At 39.2% G+C, this 22,920-nt stretch overlaps 1 protein-coding gene across 2 annotated transcripts in view; it reads right to left on the bottom strand.

Annotated features, from left to right (window-relative positions):
* Positions 1–22,920, bottom strand: part of map2k5 (mitogen-activated protein kinase kinase 5) — a 59,780-nt gene that overhangs the window by 9,263 nt on the left and 27,597 nt on the right. Inside the window, exons 18-21 of one of the 2 annotated variants that reach the window (XM_085349635.1) lie at positions 19,524–19,550; positions 19,143–19,175; positions 10,841–10,902; positions 9,856–9,901 (exon numbers count right to left, since the gene is read on the bottom strand). In XM_085349635.1, the coding sequence (XP_085205761.1) occupies positions 9,856–9,901; positions 10,841–10,902; positions 19,143–19,175; positions 19,524–19,550 (168 nt within the window). Of the gene's footprint in view, positions 1–9,855; positions 9,902–10,840; positions 10,903–15,470; positions 15,729–19,142; positions 19,176–19,523; positions 19,551–22,920 lie in introns of those variants that run through there. The other variant, XM_085349644.1, reaches the window with a different exon arrangement.

Genomic DNA, 22,920 nt, shown 5'->3' with positions numbered 1-22,920 from the left:
AGCTACACTGTTACAGTGGCATGTGACCTCAAAACACAATAATATACATATTTAATGTTACTGTCAAGAGAACCTGCTGTTCTTCAAATATCCACCAAATAATGTTTAAAAAAAAAAAAAAAAAAAGAGTGACAGTGTCAGTCTCATGTCTGAGTTTCCAACTAAGTAACCAAATCAGTAGCCAGGATTCACACTCAGAGCTAGTAACCTGTTAGTGCCGTTAAGTACAACAGGCAGATACAACTGAAGGTGCATGGGAAATGAAGTACTATGACTTACAAACCAGAGTGGTCTCCCTAGGATATTTCTCATACAATCTAATAATAAGAGTCCAGTACAAATCAACATGTTATAATAAAGCACAGGTACTTTCATGAATAAACTGGATTATGAGACATTATATACAGAGTTTTATTTATTTATATATATATATATATATATATATATATATATATATTATATTAGGGGTGCAACGATATTCGTATCGATATTGAACCGTTCGATACAGTGCTTTCGGTTCGGTACGCATATGTATCGAACAATACAACATTTGTAATTTATTTTATCAACTTTCCTTCTGACGATGCTGTCTGTGTGGAGCGCTCAGTGAATCTGCGTTCGACTACTCCGCCTAGGCTGCACTGTCGAGCGCAGATCCACTGAGCGCTCCACACAGACAGCATAGTCAGAAGGAAGAGCGCAGGGCAAGCTAGCGAGACAGAAGTTAAGCTCTACTTGCAACAAGCAAATTGAACCTCATTCAGATCTGGCGTTTGGAATTATTTTGGTTTTCATGTGACGTATGACCCTGAAGGTAAGCGAGTCATGGACTAAAGTAAAACAGTATGTTGGATGTGCCATGCAATGCTCAATTACATTGGTGTGAACTAGTGTGTTAGCGCAGTTAGCTCGTTAAGGTGTTGGCCGTCTAGCCCCATGCACGGAGCGATCCGCGGTAGCTCGTTAACGGAGATTTGCCGTGTTGTGGCGTTAAGGTCATTTCAACGAGATTAACCTGAAAGCACTAGTGGGAACACAACGAATATGACTGCACATTTACGCCGACATCATCCTAGTGCAAAGACAAAAACAACAAGCATGCTACTAACTTTAGCCGAGTCATTTAGACAGCTGTTAGCACATGATTCTCCTTATGCTGCTGAGAATATAGCCCAGAAGAAGCGGATAGTATAGCTTTTATTTTGGAAAGAGCCATTTCTCTGTAATAAACTCTCTTTTCCAAAGATGAGTGATTCCTCAATCAGATACAGGGCTTGCAATATCGCTAGCCCGACGTCCCGGAGCTAGCGATTTTTTCAGTCGGGCTACCAAAATCTATCTCTTCCCTGCCCGTCGGGCTATTGTAGGAAAAATATATGTCAATGCTTTTGCATTCTTTCAGAAATGTAGCTGGGTAATTATGTCATTGGCATCGGTGAGCCACTGTCAATATGTGACATATTGAAGTCGCGTTTGAATTTGCGCTTGTTTTTTGCTTTCACTTTGCAATCGTGTGAACTGTGTATAGAGAGCGACAGCACTGATCTGTGAGTGATGATAATTTGTGCACCAATTCCTCTGACATGGTCTTATTAATCGTTAGCTTACTATGCAAACATGACAAGTGAAATCTCCCGCAGCAAGCTTAAACATGTGAGAGGTTGATCGCGCAGAGAATCGCTGAGCTTATGTGAGTGCATGTGTAAAAGCATTTCAGTTCTGCTGAGCCAAATAAGACAGGTCAGGGTGAAGAAGTGACAGCCAAAGAAAAGCTTACCACAAAACGGAGAAGTTATGACAAATGAGACTATAAGGCAAAAAGAAAGTGCAGCTTTATGGTTTCATGGACAAAAGAATCTCTGTGGCTGCGATATGACGAGCTAAATAACCAGGGCTGCACATAAGTGGTCCGCAGGTGCGCATTCGCTGTCAAAATAAAAAACACGCACAAGGGTTAGGGTTAAATTTAAAAACTGTACTTTTGAGTTAAAATATATATTTATAATTTTAATAAATGACAAATTAAAAATGCATGAACATTTTTTTGTATCGAAAAAATATCGAACCGTGACACCAAAGTATCGAACCGAACCGTGAATTTTGTGTATCGTTGCACCCCTAATAAATATAAATAAATAAATATAAATAAATAAATAAATAAATAAATAAATATATATATATATATAAATATATAAATATATAAATATATATATATAAATATATATATAAATATATATATATATATATATAAATATATATATATAAATATATATATATAAATATATATATATATATATAAATATATATATATATATATATATATATATATATATATATATATATATACTGAACAAAAATATAAACGCAACACTTTTGTTTTTGCTCCCATTCCCCATGGGATGGACGTAGAGACCTAAAATTCATTCCAGATACACAATATAACCATCCCTCCCAAACAGTGGTCACAAATCAGTCCAAATGTGTGGTAGTGGACACATCTGCTATATTGAGATAATCCATCCCACCTCACAGATGTGCCACATCAGGATGCTGATCTGACATCATGAGTAGTGCACTCAGTACCTCAGACTGCCCACAACAAAAGGCCACCCTGGAATGTGCAGTTTTTTGCGCTATTGGGGGTCTGGGGACCCAGAACCGGTCAGTATCTGGTGTGACCACCATTTGCCTCATGCAGTGCAACACATCGTCGCATGGAGTCTATCAGATTGTCAATTGTGGCCTGTGGAATGTTGGTCCACTCCACTTCAATGGCTGTGCGAGGTTGTTGGATATTCGTGGGAACTGGTACACGCTGTCGTATACGCCGGTCAAGCACATCCCGAACATGCTCAATGGGTGACATGTCCGGTGAGTATGCTGGCCATGCAAGAACTGGGACATTCTCAGCTGCCATCTGCCCTGAACAATGTGAACCATGATTCATCCGTGAAGCGCACACCTCTCCAACGTGCCAGACGCCATCGAATGTGAGCATTTGCCCACACAAGTCTGTTACGGCGACGAGCTGGAGTCAGGTCAAGACCCTAATGAGGACGACGGGCATGCAGTTGAGCGTCCCTGAGACGGTTTCTGACAGTTTGTGCAGAAATTGTTTGGTTGTGCAAACCAATTGTTCCAGCAGCTGTCTGGGTGGCTGGTCTCAGACGATCTTGGAGGTGAACCTGCTGGATGTGGAGGTCCTGGGCTGGTGTGGTTACACGAGGTCTGCGGTTGTGAGGCCGGTTGGATGTGCTGCCATATTCTCTGAAACGCCTGTGGAGACGGCTTATGGTTGAGAAATGAACATTCAATGCACGGGCGACAGATCTGGTTGACATTCCTTCTGTCAGCATGCCAATTGCACGCTCCCTCATTGCTTGTGGCATCTGTGGCATTTTGCTGTGAGACAAAACTGCACATTCCAGGGTGGCCTTTTGTTGTGGGCAGTCTGAGGTACACCTGTGCACTACTCATGATGTCAGAAGAGCATCCTGATGTGGCACACCTGTGAGGTGGGATGGATTATCTCAATATAGCAGATGTGCCCACTACCACACATTTGGACTGATTTGTGACCACTGTTTGGGAGGGATGGTTATATTGTGTATCTGGAATGAATTTTAGGTCTCTACGTCCATCCCATGGGGAATGGGAGCAAAAACAAAAGTGTTGCGTTTATATTTTTGTTCAGTGTATGTATATATATATATATATAAATAAAAGTATAAATGTCCACTACTGGAGAAAATGAGGGGAAAAATCTATTACTTTCCCAGAACGTTTGAAGTATTCTGGGATATATTGAAAAGGGAGAAAAAGAATGAAGAATGACTAACTTTACATTTTGAACTGATAGCTTGCTCTCTAATCCTCACATCAATGATACAAACGTCCATTTAACTTTCAATTAAGTTAAACAATAGCATTCACTATTATCTAACTTATTTTTACACCTAAACAAAAAGGTCAAATCAGGAAATGTTATATTAAAAAGGATAATGTTTTGTTTTTATTATAAAAGCTCCAAATATTGATTTATATGTTACTCTGACTTCAGCCACCATTTAAAATGACTTGGCTGACGTCTGAATGACTTGAGTTGAAGCACTGTAGTCCGAGTATGTGTAAATGGAGTTTACATCAGTGAACACCCAAGGGGGAAATGCGAAAACATTTGGAGGGGAAGGTGGAGACAGAAAAGTTTAGGGAGGAGGAGACACTGGTGGCATGGTCTCAAAAGAGGTGCTTTGATACACAAGCGGGCATGTGAAAATCCTTTTTGCACATGCAACAATGTAAACATTAACAGGCCAATTCCTCGGAGGATAAAACTGTTTCCAAAGTTTTAACACACATGATAAGTGCAAGGCATGCAACTACAGTTAACACATTTTCCCAGCTGTCTAACCTGAGTTAAAATAGAGTGAAATCAATGAGAAAACCGAGGGAAGTGGACCTAAAAAGCAAAGTAGATGTAGGCAGATTACCATTAATTAGTCACAGTAAATCACAAACATCCACTGTTTTTGATTCAAATGGTCAAACTGTGATTTTAACGTAGTTTATTTAGTGTCTTCCTGTCTTTGTGGTGCGTTTGTGGTTCTGTGTGAGTGTGTGTGTGAGTGTGTGTGTGTGTGTAAGTTCAAACCAGATTTGAGGATGGTCAGAGACAAGAGGGGGTTTTCTTTGTGAAAAAAATTGAGGGGCTCATCTGGTGTCTCTGGGGTTGAAAGGGGGCTATGAAATTTGTGTGCGTGTGTGTGTGTGCATCTATGAATAGAGAAGCAGAATAGGAGGACTGCTTTGACAAGGGTGCTAAAAGGCTGCGTGAAGGCTGCTGGCTGGGGAACGAGGGACAACGAAGGAGTGGGAGAAGGGGGAGGGAGAAATGAAATGTCCATCAAATCCCGAAAAAACAACATAAGGTTGTCCGGATCATCGCTCTAGTTTTTCTTCACTCATATGCACAAATTAACCACATAAAACAAGGAAACAGATACGCATGATGATATTGTGTCCATGTAAATCCCAGAAATAAGCAAATGCTTAAAACCCTCACCAACTCTTTCTTGCTCCACAGCTTAATAGCCAGGCCAGAACCAAAAGCAAGAAACCCCAGACCGGCACAGGTCATCACCAAATACCGGCAGCCAAAGTCCTGGGAGTGAGCCAATGGAAAGTCTCCTTAACTGACTCAGCTTATGACGACAGGGTTGGGTGTCCACAATGAAAGATGCATCAGTATGAGGACAGAAAAAACACACACACTTGCCTCTCTGATGGCTCATCGTGTGATTTTCTAACTAAAGAACAAAGATTCCTCAGCCCGAGTTTATTAAATCAAGTCCATTAGTCTTAATTAATAAATAAATGTATCAAATTACAACCCACTGATGTCACTGGGTAGACTGATATTGTTTAGTATTTATCTTATTGTTCAACATACACCCACCGGGCACTACATTAGTTACACTTTGCTAGTGTTGGGTTGGACCCAGTTTTAACTTCAGAGCTGCTTTAATTGTTCACAGCATAGATCCAACAAGGTAATGGAAACATTCCTCACAGATTTTGGTCCATACTGACATGCCAGCCTGAACCGTTGATACAAGGCAGGTTGGCGCTATGCTTTTATGTTGTTCAAGCCAAGTCCTACCATACTAACATAGCAACAGAAAGTGAGACTGTTGCCAAACCAGGCAACAGTTTTCCAATCTTTTATTGACTAATTTTGGTGAATTATATCCTCAGTTTCCTGTTCTTAGCTAACGTGTCTCCTGGTACAGTATTCTATTACTGTAGCTTATCTGCTTCAAAGTTTCATGTGTTTATTGTTTATGTTCTTCTGCATGCCTTTGAAACAAATGGATATTTAAGTTGTTGTAGCCTATCAGCTTGAAGCACGCTGGCCATTCTTCTCTGACATCAATGAAGCATTTTTACCCAGAGAACTGTAGCTTACTGGATGCTTTATGTTTTTCAAACCTTAGTCTAAATACTGCCATCTCTAAATCTTGAGAAGGAAGTGCTGAAAATCCCAGCAGATTTCCAGAATATGCAGACGATCCTGTCTGGCACTACCAGCCAGGTCACTTAAAAACAAGTTTCTTGCCCATTGTGATGGACAGTAGAGCAGTTATCCAGTATTCAGTCTGCATGCTAAGTATCCTTTGGCAAGATCTCTGATCCTTTCATCAGAGAATGAGCGTGTGTGAATATTAGATAGAAAGCACTTACATGCTGGAAAAAAAGTGGTTGTATGAGTGGATGTGAATGGGTGAATGAGGCACGCTATATGAAGCGCTTTGAGTCCTCAAGCAGAGTAGAGAAGCGCTATATAAGAACGAGTCCATTTACCATCTACACGATTCTGATGCTCAGTTTGAACTTTAGCGGGTCGCCTTGACCATGTCTACATGTCTGAATGCATGAGTTTCTGCAGAGTGGTTGGCTGATTAGATACTTGCATTAATGAGCAGTCGAACACAAAGTGACCAGTGATTAATTGGATTGATGTTTAAAACATGCCCTACGGTTCACCAGATAATAATAAAAATGAGGGACACACTTATACTACTTCTGTTCCCATTAGCTTCTGTTAACTTCGCCTTTTTTCTTTGGTAGTGTAATCAAAACACTGCGCTTCCTTTGGTCACGTTGGGATCATAGCATGAACCATTTAAAAAGCTTTTTTCTTACACTGTGCAATGATAAAGCTGCCTAATAGAAGAAGACCGTTTCATGCGCAAAGCGTCAAGTATATAACAGACATAACCCGAGCTTCAGGGATGTAACCTACGAGCAGGCACACAATCAAACGGCAGCCTTTTTAAGAACATCTAATAGGATAAAATCCCAGTGACAATAATGTCAGTAAAAGCTACACCAGTGATTAGAGAAACCACATGCTGAAACCTGATGAGCAAACTGGAGCTACTATGTCACTTTGTATGGTCACAAAACATTATTTGTTCAGTGTCTACACTATTGTGTGCATTTCCTGCATTACCTTCCACAGATAAGAAGTGAGAGTAAATAGTGGAGCAGAGAAAAGAGAAAGGGGGGACCGATGGCTGGGTGCATTAACATACAGATAGAATAGGCAAAGAGTTTTAATGCACTCAGGAGGCTTGGGGAATGGAGAGGCAGCATGAGAGATGGGGAGGAAAAAGGGACTAAAGAAGAGAAAAGAGAAAGACAATCAGCAGGCTGGTGTCACAAAGGCAGGCAACCATGACCTTATATCTCAGTTCATCATGGGCACAGAAAGAAGGCCTACAGGAGGACAAAATATAGGTAAAGGAAAGATGAGTGGGATGGAGCGAGACAAATATAGAAAACGGAGAACTGTGAAAATTTGAAAAAGAGCACAAGGATCACAGTATGAATATGAAAGAAGTGGGGCACAGTAGGAATATAGGAGGAGTGACAAAAAAGAAACACTGATGGGAAAAGGGATGAAAGTGAGTTACAACCACCACCTCCAAAAAAAAACACAGGATGGGGAAAAAAAGTGACCGAGAAAGGAAATCATAAAATAGAAAAATGTGTTATTGCTGAAAAGCAAAATATTAAAAAGAAAAAACTGAAATTAAAAATCAGAAAAGCACTTTAACCTCACGGGTGGAGAGAATCTCGTTAAACTAGGAAACAAATAATATTTTTCTTAAAGACACGCCGCATGTATAAATACACGACTGAACAAAGAGCCGTTTAGTTTTTCCTCTAAACAGTAAAGAATACAGACACAGGGCATCTTCCTTGGAGCTCCAGTTCATTCTTAATGGCCCAAATCAAACCCCCCCTCACCAAGCAAAACATTATTATACTTTGACTAGTTTAATTATTACACAGAAAAATACAACAGGTAAACTGAGGTAAACTGAAAATATTAAAAAGGAAAATATACAAAGGAACTGGCTCTTTAATTCCAGCATTGTGTTGCTATTGCTACACTTATCCACTTAATGACTGAGCCAGCAAGAGACAGTTTCACTAACAGCTACTGAGGGTGTACTCATAGAGAGCGATGGGCGCCTTGCAGCGTCTCCGAGCACGACTGACCCGCCTCCCCGCTCCACTGCTAGCCTGTGCTCACGCTGTCCGACAATTGAAAGGCACGCTTGGAAAACATGACTCAATTAATCGCACCTGGGCAAGACACAGCGATCACACTAGTCAAATTAACTACACTTTGACAGTCAAACCTGCGACTACACCTTCAGTAGGCGTCTTTTTATCAAAGATTAACGGACGCCCTGTAGCGAATGAAAACCGAGTGTTCAGCCAGGCAGGTTGTAAAGTAACGTAAAGGTAATGTCTGACAAGAATCTGATATTTAATGCAACCCCTGTCAGAAAACCACAAAGACTGTAAAATACTTATAATCTTCCTTATGTGAATGAGAAATGACATATCAAAGGATGAGCCAACTATGCATTCAGGTAAAGAGAAAAAATAAATCAAAAACATACAAATACATCTGCCTTTGCGCCAGAAAAACCATAAAAGTTTGGTTCACATAACAAAATGTTCTGAGCAGAAGATCACAAAAATATCAAGTTGAGCTTCATTTTTGGATGGAAGCATGAAGTCCCTGTACAGCCAACACTTCCCAATATTCCTTCTTTCTAGTGTGAGACTGAGAACATGCAATCTGTTAGCAGCTCTGCATTTACCCTCTCCAGCTCACCATCCCCACAACACAAACCTTTAGGCCTCACCTCTCTCGGGACATAACTGTCAGTGTCCTTGATCCGAGCACACAGAAAACCCCGAGTGTTAAAACTCTTAAAAGGCAGTCTTTACAAACTGACAGTTTTGTGTGCTGATGCTAGAACTAAAGACAATCGTCAGGTTCACAAATGGAAGGAGCCATTTGACTTGGCTTGTATGCCTGTCCCTTATTTATATACTACAGCAGGGTCACTGCCCTTTCAGCATTAAATTTAAATGCCATTAACTAATTTGTTGCTGCTGTTATTCACCGCCAAGCTTGATTCCTGGATTATGTCAATTATTTCTAAAAGAATTCAAGAAATTTCAACATTTTAGAGTAAAAATATTAGCTACAATGTGCCAAAGGCAAGTTAAGCAGCCAGAAAAAAAGTTACCTTTACCTACTCCCTTATTCATAAGTGGGTAGCTCAAAGTCTTCAATTTAGCACATTTTCATGCCGGATGCCTGCCTTATGAAACCCCAACGGGATCTGTGTCCTAATGTAGCCTGAATGAGCAGCGATAATATTGCAGAAAATGGTAAGTGTACATGTAGATGACTGAAAGAAAAATTTAATTTATAAAAACATGTGAAACTGACCAAGTGATTTGTTTTTAATTTTGGAAAATGGTTGAGCTGATAATTCTACAAGGTGTTGGAGTCCTAATGATTTATGCGCGCGCACACACACGCACGCACACTTAGTTTCTTTTGTCAGCTGGTCAAATTTAAAACTTGATTTTGAACCTGAATGATGTGACTCTTGAACAACAGCCTGATTTATTCATGCTGACTCCAGTGGAGTGAAATGAATGAATTATTCCTGGAGTAGGTCTCAATCCTTCCTCAAGGTTTCTGGCTGACCTCTTTCTGACACTGTTTATCCGAAGCAAAAAGTTCATTACTGCCGTTTCCACACATCAATGCCAAGTTGGAGGTTCCTTGACCTGAAACACCTCAATCACTGCGGAAAATACAACTGCATATTCCAAAAGCTACAAAGATAATAAAATTATCTTTAATTGAATTTTTATTGGAATGCATGAATATGATCATTCTCTGTACACATTTATTCAAAACCTATATTTTTGAAGTCCTTGGAAGTGTTCAATAGGAGGTTTGGTTTAATTTACCATGAGGTTATTGGGTGCAGGTCGCTCCTTGGGGTTCCGCCTCATGCTGAAAAGAGAAATACAACAGCTTAAAGCCAGACACTATTAAAACTGAGTTTCTAAGTGCCCAAGAGATGGTTTTTAGTTCTAACTTACAATTCATGCCTAATTTTATTTATAAACGAATATTAAAAAAGGAGGGAGGCTTGAAACTAAACTCTTCGCTCTACAGAAATTAAAAGCAAGAGTTTAATTCCCTTACAACCCAGTACATTTCTTTCAGACAGATATGGGGAGTATTGTGTGTTTTTTTGCAAGCGTCCTTCATACTGTGAGGTGTGCAGTCAGGTAACTTGTTAAAGCATCGCTTTGAAAGCATTATGAACATCCAGGAACAGATTGGGAGAGGATAGTACCACCACTGAACGCAGGCAGGGCGGAGTACCTCGGTCCTGAGAGAGAAATGCCCTGTTTAAGTAAATGCAACACCCATCGGGGACAAACAGCAGCTGGTATAATCAGCTTGTGAGTGCTGAACACACACATATACACATGTGGTTAGGGTGTGTATGTAGATGTTTGTCTAACTGTAAAGGTTACAAGAGGCAAATTAATCACAAGCAAATGCAGGGTAAACGTTTTCTGTGTCCTCACGCATTAGATAAATCAATCACTCCTCATAAATAAAGAAAAGCTTTCTATTCAAACACACAGGAGAACAGAGCTAATAGCTATTTCAACCACAACGCATTAACACTAATGCAGTTTATTTCCATTACGCTATTATACCATTATACTTCATATTCATCTACAGTAATCTGAATGAAACAAAAAGTCCTTCGATATTTGACCACGACAAACATTTAAAGATCGTACAAACCAAATTTACAAATTAAAGGACTACACAGTCAATAGCTGTTGAATACACATAAAGTTTCTCTTTTATTTAAATAATTAATCTAGTGCTTCAATTTCTATAAACGGGTCATTTAAACAAATAACTCACCATTGAGTGATGAAGTGAACAAACTTTTCGCTAAACTGGCTGACAGGAAGAACTGGAGGATCCTGTAAAAAGAGGAGGACAGTTTTTGACCTACTGGAGAAAAAAAACCGAACATTTACCTCACATCAGCAGGGATACATTAAAACTAAGACGAGGGTTGTCATAGTCAAGGTTGGCTGAAATTACTAAAGCAAGAAAAAACTGACCAAATTTAAGGCTGGAGATGAAAGTTGAAAATTGTCAAAGGAAATTTTTAAAATCCTGAAATGTGACTTGTGTTATGACTGACGATTACACATCAACCAAGTGATGACACGTACCCACAGAAACATTGGCTAGATTAAAGTTTTGTTTTGTGAGGTTATTTTTTTCATTTTTGAAATATGTAAAAAACAGTAATCAAACTCGGGGTGATGATGTCACACTGCTCTGTATTTATTACCAAACTTTTACTGGCAAGCCCCCGACCTCAGAAGGTTCGTGCCCTACACTTCACAATGTTTTAAACATTTGTGACGTTAAAAGACAATCCAAGTTGAATTGAACTTAAATAAAAACTATATACAATAGCATCAGGAAACTGAACTTTGGTTCAACTCAACACATATTTTACACTTTGATGACGTGCCCCATTTTTTGAAAAGCACTGCTGACACAGAGATCAACCTTGATTTTATTGTGCTATTGTTATTCTCTAACAATGTGTGACGCAGAAAATATTCACACACTTAATGCTTGCAGTCTGAGTTTAGAAATAAGATTGGATTTTTTTTTTTCTATTTCTCTCCTGAAATTCTGGCGAGGGGACTAGTTACGGTCTAAGGTTTTAGCAGAAATGTTTTGTCTACCAGAACAAAAACACACAACACAGAGAAAAAAAAGAAATAATTTGACCGTGTCCGGCATATATAGCATAACCAACAACAGCATAACAACACTAAATCTGCCACGTGGGCGAAAGTGCTGGTGCTGCTAGAAAAAGGTTTCCACACGCTTTCGTCTCATAGATGCTCGAGCTCAGCCTTCCCCAACCTTTTTTGCGGCATGGACCGGTGTATGTCCGACAATATTTTCAGACAATATTTTATTACCTGAAGGTGTCACGGATAAATACAACAAAATAAAACCGGTACCGGTACCAAAAAAAGAAGATTTATTCATAACACACGGGAAAAGACCCAGGGAGACCGAGTTAACGATAAAAACGTTAAAAAGTAACATTAAAAAAACCGTAAAAACAATAAATTTCACACCCGAGCCTCAACTCTTGCGGCCCGGAACCAAATGGGTCCGTGGCCCGGGGGTTGGGCACCGCTGCTCTAGCTGAATGAGATCAAGTCATCATACTTAGGACTACAAGATTATTGAGATTGTTTGTCATCATTATTCACTGATTTTAGTACCAAAAATGTTTTCGTGCAGATTCATGTTAACACAACACTGCTTTCAAAACAAATCAGATCCTATTCATGAACCTAAACTCAGGGCTTCTCTTCAACAGAAAATAAAAGATCTAATTAAAAAAAAAAAACTATTACCAAAAAGTAATTAAAAATTAAATCAACATGGCACTGCTGCATTCATGAATAAGGTCTGCCAGATATTTTTCACCTAAGTGCATCTCCTAGAAGCAAAATATAAATTCTTTCACGCCATTCACTGCGTCTGCATGATGGAGGTGACACTTGATGCCGCTTCATTTCTCCTGTGGCTCGTTGCATTTACTGCAGGTTTTGAGAGGATAACGTGTCTCTTGTCCAGTAAATTGGCCCTTTTTCTGCTTTGAGGGACAAGCTCTTCTGCTGGGCCAAACATCTGAAAGTAGCTGTACATCTGTGTTTAATGCAATGCTACTCATCCAGACTAGTCTGGGAAACTTTAAGCTGCACAGTGCAAGGACCAGCTGTGATTGGCAGGCACATGGTCAGGTGTCGATGCAGGGAGCGCTTATTAGATGCCAACATCCCTGGATCATGTTCTTTAATTGTAAGCAGTCCAGCAGAGAAAGAGGTGGAATAAGACAAGATTTGGATGTCAATGAAAAGATCATCAGACCAAAGGGAAAAACCTTTAAAGGAAACAGCTGTATATTTGGTGTGGAGCCCTCAGCACAACGCACACAACTAATTAAGAGTCACCTTTTGAAAACGAGTGCTCTTAACAGGACAGAAATTCTGTTTGATGGTTACTAAAACAACCAAATGATGCAAAGCAAAAACTTTTTCTACTTTTTATTTTCCTTGTGCCTGCCAGGTGAACAGCTGTGGAGGTACCTGGTGGCACACAGTATGTTTAAAGTCAGCCTGGTGGGGAAAATGGACTATTTAAACCCACTTTAAAGTATAAGAGTAAAAGGAGTGTGTTACGGTGCTGATAGAATACAAAAATGTTATTATATTTTATTATATTAGCAGATATCTAAAGGTGCACACAGACACAAAGATGTTATGGTAACGAAGCTCTTTGAAGCTACCAGGATGAATGTTAAATTTGTAGCATTCAATTTATGTAGGAGAAATATCTGAAAGATTATTCAGTATTTTTGACATTGTGGTTTTTTGCACTCCTTTACTTTAGAGAAAGTGTACACAAATCTTTTGTGCAGTTCACCTCACTTTTATCATTGCAGGTTTTTGTTCCAGGGAAATATGTAACTTAAAAGATAAATAAGAAGCTAAAATAAAGACAAATAGAAAAAAAGTGGCCAAGTAGTCCCTGAACTCATTTTACTTTGTTCTTAAATACAAAATATGAATGTGGATTTTGTTGTATAGACCTGGGAAGTGTTATTATTGCTATTTAATAAAAAAAAAAACCACTCTGGTTATTACTCATGTCATCTAACATCTTTGAATCTTTTAACTTCAAACATTTTCTAAAACTTCTTTTGATGTTTTGACATCCCTTTTAATTTAATTCTTAGATATTAAACACACCTTTGAAAGCAGTAAGCTCCAAGGCTGGAAAATGGAACAAACACATAAGTGTCCTAAACTGCAGCTGTTACAAAACTGAATCAGTCCACACAGGCTGATAAAACAGTCGTCTTTAAAGCAGCCTGGTCTCTATAGCCAAGTTACCTCTTCATCACAACTGTATAGTGGTGATTTCTTTTTTCTCAATAACTCACATGTTTGATCAAGGACTAAAGTTAGGAGAACACCACTTTCACTGACAGGTGGATGATGACACAAAGTCAGCAGAGATGAAGCCTCTTCAAGGTGCGTGTGGCGTTTTTCGTTACTTGGGAGTATTTTAATGGTGCTATCTGGGAAATATTATGGCTTGCTGTGTGGGTTTCGGAGGTGAAACTAGTAGTGCACGAATAATTAGCAAATATGTGTGTTTGTGCATTGCAGCCGATAGATGCAGTTTCCTAACTAAACCCGATCAAGCTTGAAAAAAAGCAACACAGTGGTGAGAAAAATGCTAAGCCTAAGGCTACAAAACAAAACTTAACAAACCAATAGGTCACGTAAGGTGGCTACATTAGTCTTTAATAAAGAGTCTGAGCTTTATTTACCCATTTTTCAAACATATCATTTCCTATGAATCTTTTACCTACACTGAGATAATCAATAGCAAAAGCAAAGACATGCTTTAGGATTAGTATAAGGATGCATTTAAGATCGAGTTAACGTTATGTTAATGTTACAGGGTGTCAAAAACTTTGAAGTCATCTAAGTGTGTATCCCTCTGTGTGTGTGTCTGAGTGTGTCAGGCCCGCTGCCTGTTGTCAATCGAAGTTCTATGAACCGTGTCATGTAGAACAGCTGTGCCCGACTGACCCTCCATTACAGCCCTTCACCTCATTACTCCATCCACTTTCCCACTCTTGCTTTATCCCTGCCTTTGGCTGCTGGCACGAAAACCTCCCAACACAGTATATTATTATTTTTACACATGAAATACTTGGAGGAAAAGTCTAAACCACTTTACAGCAGCAACCTTACTAAATTAACATCTGTATTTACTTTGTTTCCAACAATACCAGCAAGCAGTTGTTGTATATACATTTGGAAGATGCTGTTATCTGTAACTCTAAAATTTTACATACACAAAATGTGTTGTGCTTGGATATAATAAGATCGGTAGATGCCGCAGGTGTAGGTCAAGTTTTAAAAACATGTAGTGCGGCGTCATACAGAGATGATGCAAAGAGGTCTTAAAAAATGAAATAAAGCAACTACTCAGATATGCACAAAACTCATACAGCCCAGGTTCAAGACCACGCATTCATTCAAATGCAAAGAATTAAACCTCTTTACATCCGAGACCCTGCTGTGCCATTAAAAACACCTCTGGGCAGTGTTCGCCATTCCTTAATGCTCTGATCGGCAGGCTCCCGCAAAGCATGATGCATGAACCCATTTAAATTAACAAAGGAATGGATTCCTTCTAATCTCAGTGCACTTCACAGTTCTGCTGCTGCTTGGATGAGCAATATATCATAGCGCACACACAAAAACACACGTGCACAAACAAATGCCCTGAGCACGAAAACCCACAAACGTTAGTATACACTGTTTACAGAGACAGAGCACCAAATAATTTGCTATCGCTATATTTTGGTGTACACACAAACACAAAGCAACAATCAATTAGGTGCACCGCACACATAAAGTCTTGACTATACAACTAATGTATGTGTCATGTAGGCTAAATCTGATGCAAAATTCCTGTCTGCACTTTTCAAACAAATCTGCATGCAGATATAAACATGCACATTTATGCATGTATTCATGTTTCCACCTGAGAGGAACACTGCTGCAGCTTTGATGTGGCAGCAGGCGATGGCACAAAAGACAGGCAGGCTGATGAAAGTGGCTAGTCTGCGTGAATTAGTCCTCTGGTTGTCAATGTGCACCACTAGGAGACAGAACACACACTACGAGGGTACAAGGGTACAAGTAAATATACATGTCATTGCCATGAAGCAATTATTAGGCAAAATTAGATCAGTAATTACAGGCTTGAAAATAAAGTGGGAGTTCTTTATTAGTGGAGCCACTTGCTATTCAACAAACAGAGGAGAGAGGCGCATTAATGAGGGAGGACAGCTTACAGATGGTGGAAACAACTGCAGAGAACTTCTAATTCAAGACCCTGCCTGAGCAGGGTGAGCATGCCGTTTCTCTAGCATGCACTCATAACAAGGATTTCCAAAGATGCAAGTACGATGCATTTAAGTGGAGGACTGGCATGTTAAAATAAAAATTAAGGGAACACTTAAAACACATGTTCTAGCAGAATATCTTTACTAACATGCATTGTGCAATCCGATCAGCATGAAGTGATGAAACATCAGTGGAAAACAAAATCATCACAGCTCTGAGGGCTGGATTCAGAAATCAGATCAAACATCAAAGTTAAGATTTTTCAAGTGTTCCTTTGATTCCTCTTTGAGCAGTATACACGTATATAGAACCACTCTTCAGGATCAATATGAATTATACCCAATTTTATAATTTACTTATACTGGTATTTATACTTTTGCTGATGATCGGAAAGGTTTGTATTTATGGCATGAATGCAGCATAGATTCAGTGCAGAAGTGCAAATGCCCCTTTAAGTGTCTTACATACAAATGTGTCATTTTGAGAGTGAACACTAACAGTCCTTAGAAAGAGATATTCAGTGTGTTACTAATGAGATTCAGCCTCGAGTGTTTTATAGCTGTTGGGTTATGGAAAATTTTGGCGTTTTCCAAATATTGACCAAAATCAACCTAATTTTTTTTTTAAAGCATTAAAACAACCTTATAAATAAAATCAAGATAAAGTGGAGGTGATGTAATGTTATGTTAGGCAAGTCAAAAATGTGTTTTCTCTAATGCTGGCAAATTAACTGTGTAAGCTGTCAACAACGACTACATGTTCTTTGTTCATGAATGTCAAAACCATTTTCTTGTCTAAATAAATAAACTCCTTTACTTGAGCTGAAACCACAGTTCTTACTACCTCTACTATTCTGTGTAAGTAAATCCTTCTTTCAGCTGCTCCCTTATTCAGACAGCAGATTTATGATCTGGAAAATGTTTATGCCGCATGCTACTTCCTCACGCAACCTTCTCAGAGATTTGCATCTCCTCCTGGGGAGCAAATCTTTTGTGTGTTGGATAAATGTGTAAACCACCACACTACAGAATCAGCGGTAATCAGCAATTTGAATTTTGATCATTTGTTTATTTGGCCTATATGTTGAGGGCATACCTCAATTTAGGTTCAAAATGAAAGAAATGGAAGCCAAACCACACACATTTGTACCTAATATTAAAAGCTCCACTCACAAGAGCACATTCATTCAGCCAATAAAGCAACTTTCAATTTCCCAGTGGGTTAAGTCACATACAATATCCAAAAAAGGTTCACATGTACAGTACAGTATATAGTAATGAGCAATATTTACAAAATGCCAGGGAGTCAGGTGTAATTTATCACACCTGCCATAGTGTTGAGTCAGGTGTGTCTAAACTAATTAAAAATACCTTTGTATTAGAGTAGCTGCTCCATGTGACGTGTCCCAGCCCAGTTATTTGGGTTTAAACAAAAATAAAAAAGGGTTTATACAAGTTATGCCAGACTCTGAACATCCAAGTGGGAATTTATGCTTCAGTGGGAGATCTACACTGTAGGTAAACCGTAACCGCGAATAGCTCTAAAACTCTACAACGTAACCTACAGTGTAACCTGATGTGCACCTGGCCTGTTCACAACCGTCGAGTCCTCTCCCCTGTTCATTTCTGGTGAGTTTTTTGGCAGTTTTTGAACAGGACAGGGAGAGAATTACAATCATTGCCTCAATATAAGAAACAATAATGATAGTAACAACATAAGCACTCAAAAAAAATCTGTAAATTCCTGGAGGGAGAGGGAGCTGAAACTATCTGAATGTACAAACTTGATGCATAAATGTGTTTTCCTTTGGAAAAAAAAGAAAAAAGAAAACAACAAAGAGCGAGGACCCCGGAGGGAAGAAAGTCGAGGCATTTCATTTGTTTCTATCGGCTGGCACTGCATGTAAAACACATAATTAACACATAATGCACCACATACAGCCATAAACGCTGGCAACAATGTCAGCCACTTTACGTAGCTTATGTCATCGGCTCTGCCGAGACTCAATGCACAAGTCTAAATCGGCCGTAAGTGGGAACAGATAGATTTCATCAATGCAGCGTCAACTGTCCAGAGAGAGGTTATCCTCTTGTCTCTTCCTCCAAAGCACTGCACTAGCTGGGACGGTACGGCACGGACAACAATGAGAGCTCTCTTGCCTCAAGGGGGAGACGAGAAAGGGCACAGAAAAATAGTTTGAGTGATGGCTACGTCTAGCTGACTAATGAACAGTTCAGCCCAGGTCAATCCATTACAACCGAAAGCATTTAATTATTAATTACGGCCAATCTATAGGCAGTTAAGGACAAGTGACATTGTATGTTTAATGTGCGATATAGCTGGTGATGGGGGCATTGCAGGAATGCTTTATGCTGTGTAGCCATTTTGACTGTTCAGCAAAGAAGCCAGCTTAAAAGAAGAAGAGGGGAGGGGAGATTATTATTCCTGCTTATGATGTAAATGCACACAGAGTGAGCTTCTATATAATGCATATTTTTGTGCACAGCAGCATCTCAATGTATCAAGAAACTGTTCAAGATTGACTTGAACAAGGTTTGGTTTCACTATGATATTTTGTCCAAGCTTGCATTTTGTATTAGAAAATGGAAAGTCTTAGAGCATAAAGAAATTAGATGAGAACGGGTACCTGAACGCTGTCACTGAGGAGATTGATCCGTTGGCTTAAATAAATTCTTATAAAGTCATTATTATGTCTTTTTCATCTTTGACATCCTTTTGCTTCTACGTAAATTACAAAATTAAATAAAACTTTATTGGATGGCTAATCAGTCGCTGTGGTCTGCAGTGTGCGCGCATCATTATCAGTCCTATGAGTCTTTGGTTTGATGCTCCTGTGAGTCTTCTCTGACTTTTTTTTTTAAGACACAATAATAAAACCCAGTGCAGTAAGGAGAGAAAGCCTGGTTAAACACATTTTTGCATACACTAGTACACAGAATTGAGAGCTGCGCTTTGTGTGTACGTGTTACTCATGACAGGTCCAACCTCTACAGTAATGTGCATGTGCATATGTGTATTGCCTGAGGCAGTCGCGTAGGGTGAAGGGTTGAGTGAATGGGGAGCAAAGCCGCCTGAGTGGTTTGCTTCATTAGGAAACAAAATATAAGCTTTCCGGGCCATTAGGGCTGACTTTAGATGCAAAAGCACATAAGACGACGACTCACCTCATCAACAATGCATTGCAGTAACTGGAGAGGCTGGAAAAGGAGAAGCACAGGGAGAAAAAAACATGTTAGCTTACATGGAATTTCTTGGCAATGGAGAAAATCAATAGTGTGATATTAAAAAAAAAAAAGTATCTACCTAGATTAATCAAATTCAGTGAGCTCAGGCAAACCACCATTCAGCTTCTGAATGTTTTTATTATTCCATAATGGCACCTAATATAATACTAGCAGTTTAAGCATGATCCAATATTTTTCTGCAAAAATGGAATTTGATGGGCTTTTTTTTTTATTATTATTTCAAATGAGAGAGTCAACCAAGAGTAACAGACTTCAGAGTTGTAGACCTCTAGCTTCTTATTCCACTGCAATAAAACTTACCATTAAAGATCCTTGGTTTTTCTGAATCTGTAGGGTGAGAGAGGGAGAGAGAGAGAGAGAGAGAGAGACTAGGCAATATGTAATTAGCGTGTCATAATCAAGACGATGCACTTGGACACATTATGATCACTGGGAGAAAATTATTGCTTTCCTGTTGGCAATTTGTGAGTATGTGTTAACACCATTTACATAATGAAAACACACAAATGTTAATGGCCTCGCTCTCATTTGAGGAGAATGGGGGTAAAAGATCCACTAATGCTAATTTTCAGAGCTGCACTTCATTCCTGCCCTCCAGGTGATCGAGATGTGCTGGGATGCAAAGTGACTGTCGCAAACAGTGTTGAGGTTTTAGAAGAGCGTGCTCGCTGTGGCGGTTTCCCAGGTGACACTCCGACACTGAACGAGCTAAACACACGATGACAACAACAAGGCGGATCTTGAAAAGGAGGAAAAAAAACACAAATCCAATTTTTTGACTTACTAACACGCCACCTCATTTGATCGGGATCAAAAATAAAGAAACTTTTCTTAAAAATAAAAGCCTTCGTCTTAAAATGTACGACACTGCAGTAACAAAACTCTAGACAGGATTTAGTTTTTTTATTTAAACACCCCCCGAGGCTGAATTCATGAGGAAACCCATGCTTTTATTTCTAAAGATCTAAATTTATAACTTCATCACACAGACTAAATGATACAAGGCTCAAAAACTAGGCTCAGCTAAATGTCTAACAATGTTTGGTGAATAAATTGCTCATTTCTCCAGGCCTTCTGACAGTGCATTAGAGCACTTATTGATCCACTCGATTAAATACAGGTTTTTACACTCTGTAAATACCAAGAGACTCCTAAACTGCCTCTATATCCAGTTTTGCCTGATTCAGACACATTAAAGGCAACTATGGAAAACTAATTTGTTCAGAAATAATTACTAGAACAAAATTGCGTGCTGCTCCAGGAGTTGGAATTGGATAGTGGGAGACCAACTTATTCAAGCATAAATGAGCGCATGTTCCTCTTGTACCGTGTGGCTTGACCACACATCAAAAAAAAGATTTTTTATTTTAAAATACCTCCCTGTTATTCCCCATGAAGTGAACCTTTGGATGGGCCGCATTTCTCAATGAATTTCATCATGAAATGAGTCGAATCTTCTCCTAAGTCATAAACACAATCTGACTAAACTACTAGCGGAAGATGTAAATGAATCTCTGTGCCGGTGACTCATAGTGAATTAATACGAGACTGGATGTGTGCTGAAGACTGTAGATGTATCCCACCCTAAAAATAAAAATAATAATAAAAAGATAAAATAGAACCCATAAAAAGAATAATCAAAAAGCTAGATCCCAAAGGCATAAAAAAAATGCATGTTTGCTTAAGTGTGCACAGAAATAAACTCTCTTGGTAAGCAGCGTGACACAGACCAGTGACCTGCCTGGGGTGTACCCCACCTTTTACCCAATGACAGCTGGGATAGACTCCAGCCACCCCATGACCCTGAACTAGATAAACAGAAGAAAATAGATGGACTCAGACTTTTATTTGTATGTTAGCTATGAACAAACACCTGTATTGTGTATGTAAGTGCATAAAGCTGTCTCTGTGTGTGTGTATTCAAATGTAGCTGTGTAGGAAATAAACACCAGCTTCTCGCGTCTTTGAGGTGGAGAGCCCACTCAAGTTTTTGAGCTTCTCTCATTACTTCAAACCATCACAGTCTGCTCAGCATGAAAAGAAGAAGTCACAAAATCAATTTTTAGATGTCAAATGATTTCTGTCCCTTTCAAGAGCCGCTCAATAAACACGTCTAAAAGATCAGATGGCTTTTCCCCTCTTGAAAGAAGACATTTCTTCAAGGGTAATGAATCTAAAAAACTCTCTTTTAGATAGATAATAAAAGAAAAAAAGACATCACTTTCAAAAACTGACAGGCATGTTTTCATTATGATTAAGGGCCCAAATGAAGATATGCTTTTATATATATATATATATATATATATATATATATATAAATAAAAAAAAATGAGAGGTCTGCACCTCTGTTTTCGTAGCTGTTAGGTCAACAACAAGCATGCTGTTGCATTAGCTTGAGATGCGTTTCCCTGAAAATGAAGGCTATGAAACATCATGCAATGAAAGCAGCTCATCTCTGATCTCCTTCAGCTGCCAGCCTTTCATCCTTAGCCACAGGAATACTGCTCAAATTAGATTCTCTAAGTGTTAAATTTAGATTTGCAACGTGATTGATTAAAGGAAGCGCTATCAAGTCAAGACAACAGATCATTAAAATCAGTTTTCGGCTGCACAGATGAGCCAAAATGAGTTGTAAGCGAAACGTCCAAAAATGTGCAAGCGACAATAATTAGCACTGCAATAAACAAAAGGTCCTGTAATATGTTAAGACTTCACATATTGATTACTTATCTATTGAAACAAAATGTTAACTAGCTTGCTGACGGAGGACACGTGATCGAACAAAGTATGCAGCAGTTTGGATTTGTTGTAGCGAGCTAAAAAATTACAGCAAACATTGTTTACAACACACACTACACTGTGGGAACAGATACCATTTCCTCTCCGTTTCATTTCGGAGTGAAAAAACAAAGCAACAAAAGGAAAGCATCTATATTCTCTGATGGATGCGCTGACGTGTAATGAAAGTTCCTGAAACAGACACACTAAAGATTGACACGGCATTTCATCCACAAATCCATTCAAATTTGAGGGGGGGAGAAAAAAAAACATGACAAAATGAAGAGAAACAAAAGCAAGCATAAAGCAAGCAAAAAAGACAAATCAATCAGATACAATACTGCTGGCGGCTGTATACACATCACATCAGGTCTGGTGTCTTCAAAGACTTTCAGAGCGAGCCGTGCAAAACTCCATTAACTCCTGACAAAGAATGCAAATGAATCCCGACATGTGGTGAAGTGGAATTAAAGAGACAATCTCTAATCATGACAAACATGAGGTGATGACTCCACTGTGCATGCATACACAATCACACAACAATGAATGGAGGATAATCCATTAACTAAACAACGTCCGACAAATAAAAGCAAGTGGAACGCGCACACGCTCCCTTCCTTTAGTTCCTTCAAGGGGTGAAATCTAAACGCCACACCGCTTTAATAAGTCATCCAGCATTTTTCACTAAGTAAAAATTCAGACGCCACAGATTTTCTTCTAATTTTTCCTCCCTCTTTTAATCTTCTACAACTTCTTTCTGAGCCTGTGCTAAAATGTTCTCTGTGAAGTGTAGCAGGGGGTTTTGCACAGACAGCTGTGCCAGCGTCTGCAAAAATGACAGCTTAGGCCCGAGGACTTTGGCAGGCTGCGCCTGACGAGCTGGATCCGAGCGCTCTCGCCACACTGCTCTGCTACAGCC

The sequence above is a fragment of the Diplotaxodon limnothrissa genome, linkage group LG1 (genome assembly GCF_057381915.1).
Source record: "Diplotaxodon limnothrissa isolate DT_005_m linkage group LG1, D_limnothrissa_male_GT1.1, whole genome shotgun sequence".
In the NCBI taxonomy this organism is placed as follows: domain Eukaryota; kingdom Metazoa; phylum Chordata; class Actinopteri; order Cichliformes; family Cichlidae; genus Diplotaxodon; species Diplotaxodon limnothrissa.
Note: the sequence above shows the minus strand (reverse complement) of the source record. Positions and strands in the feature narration are given on the sequence as shown.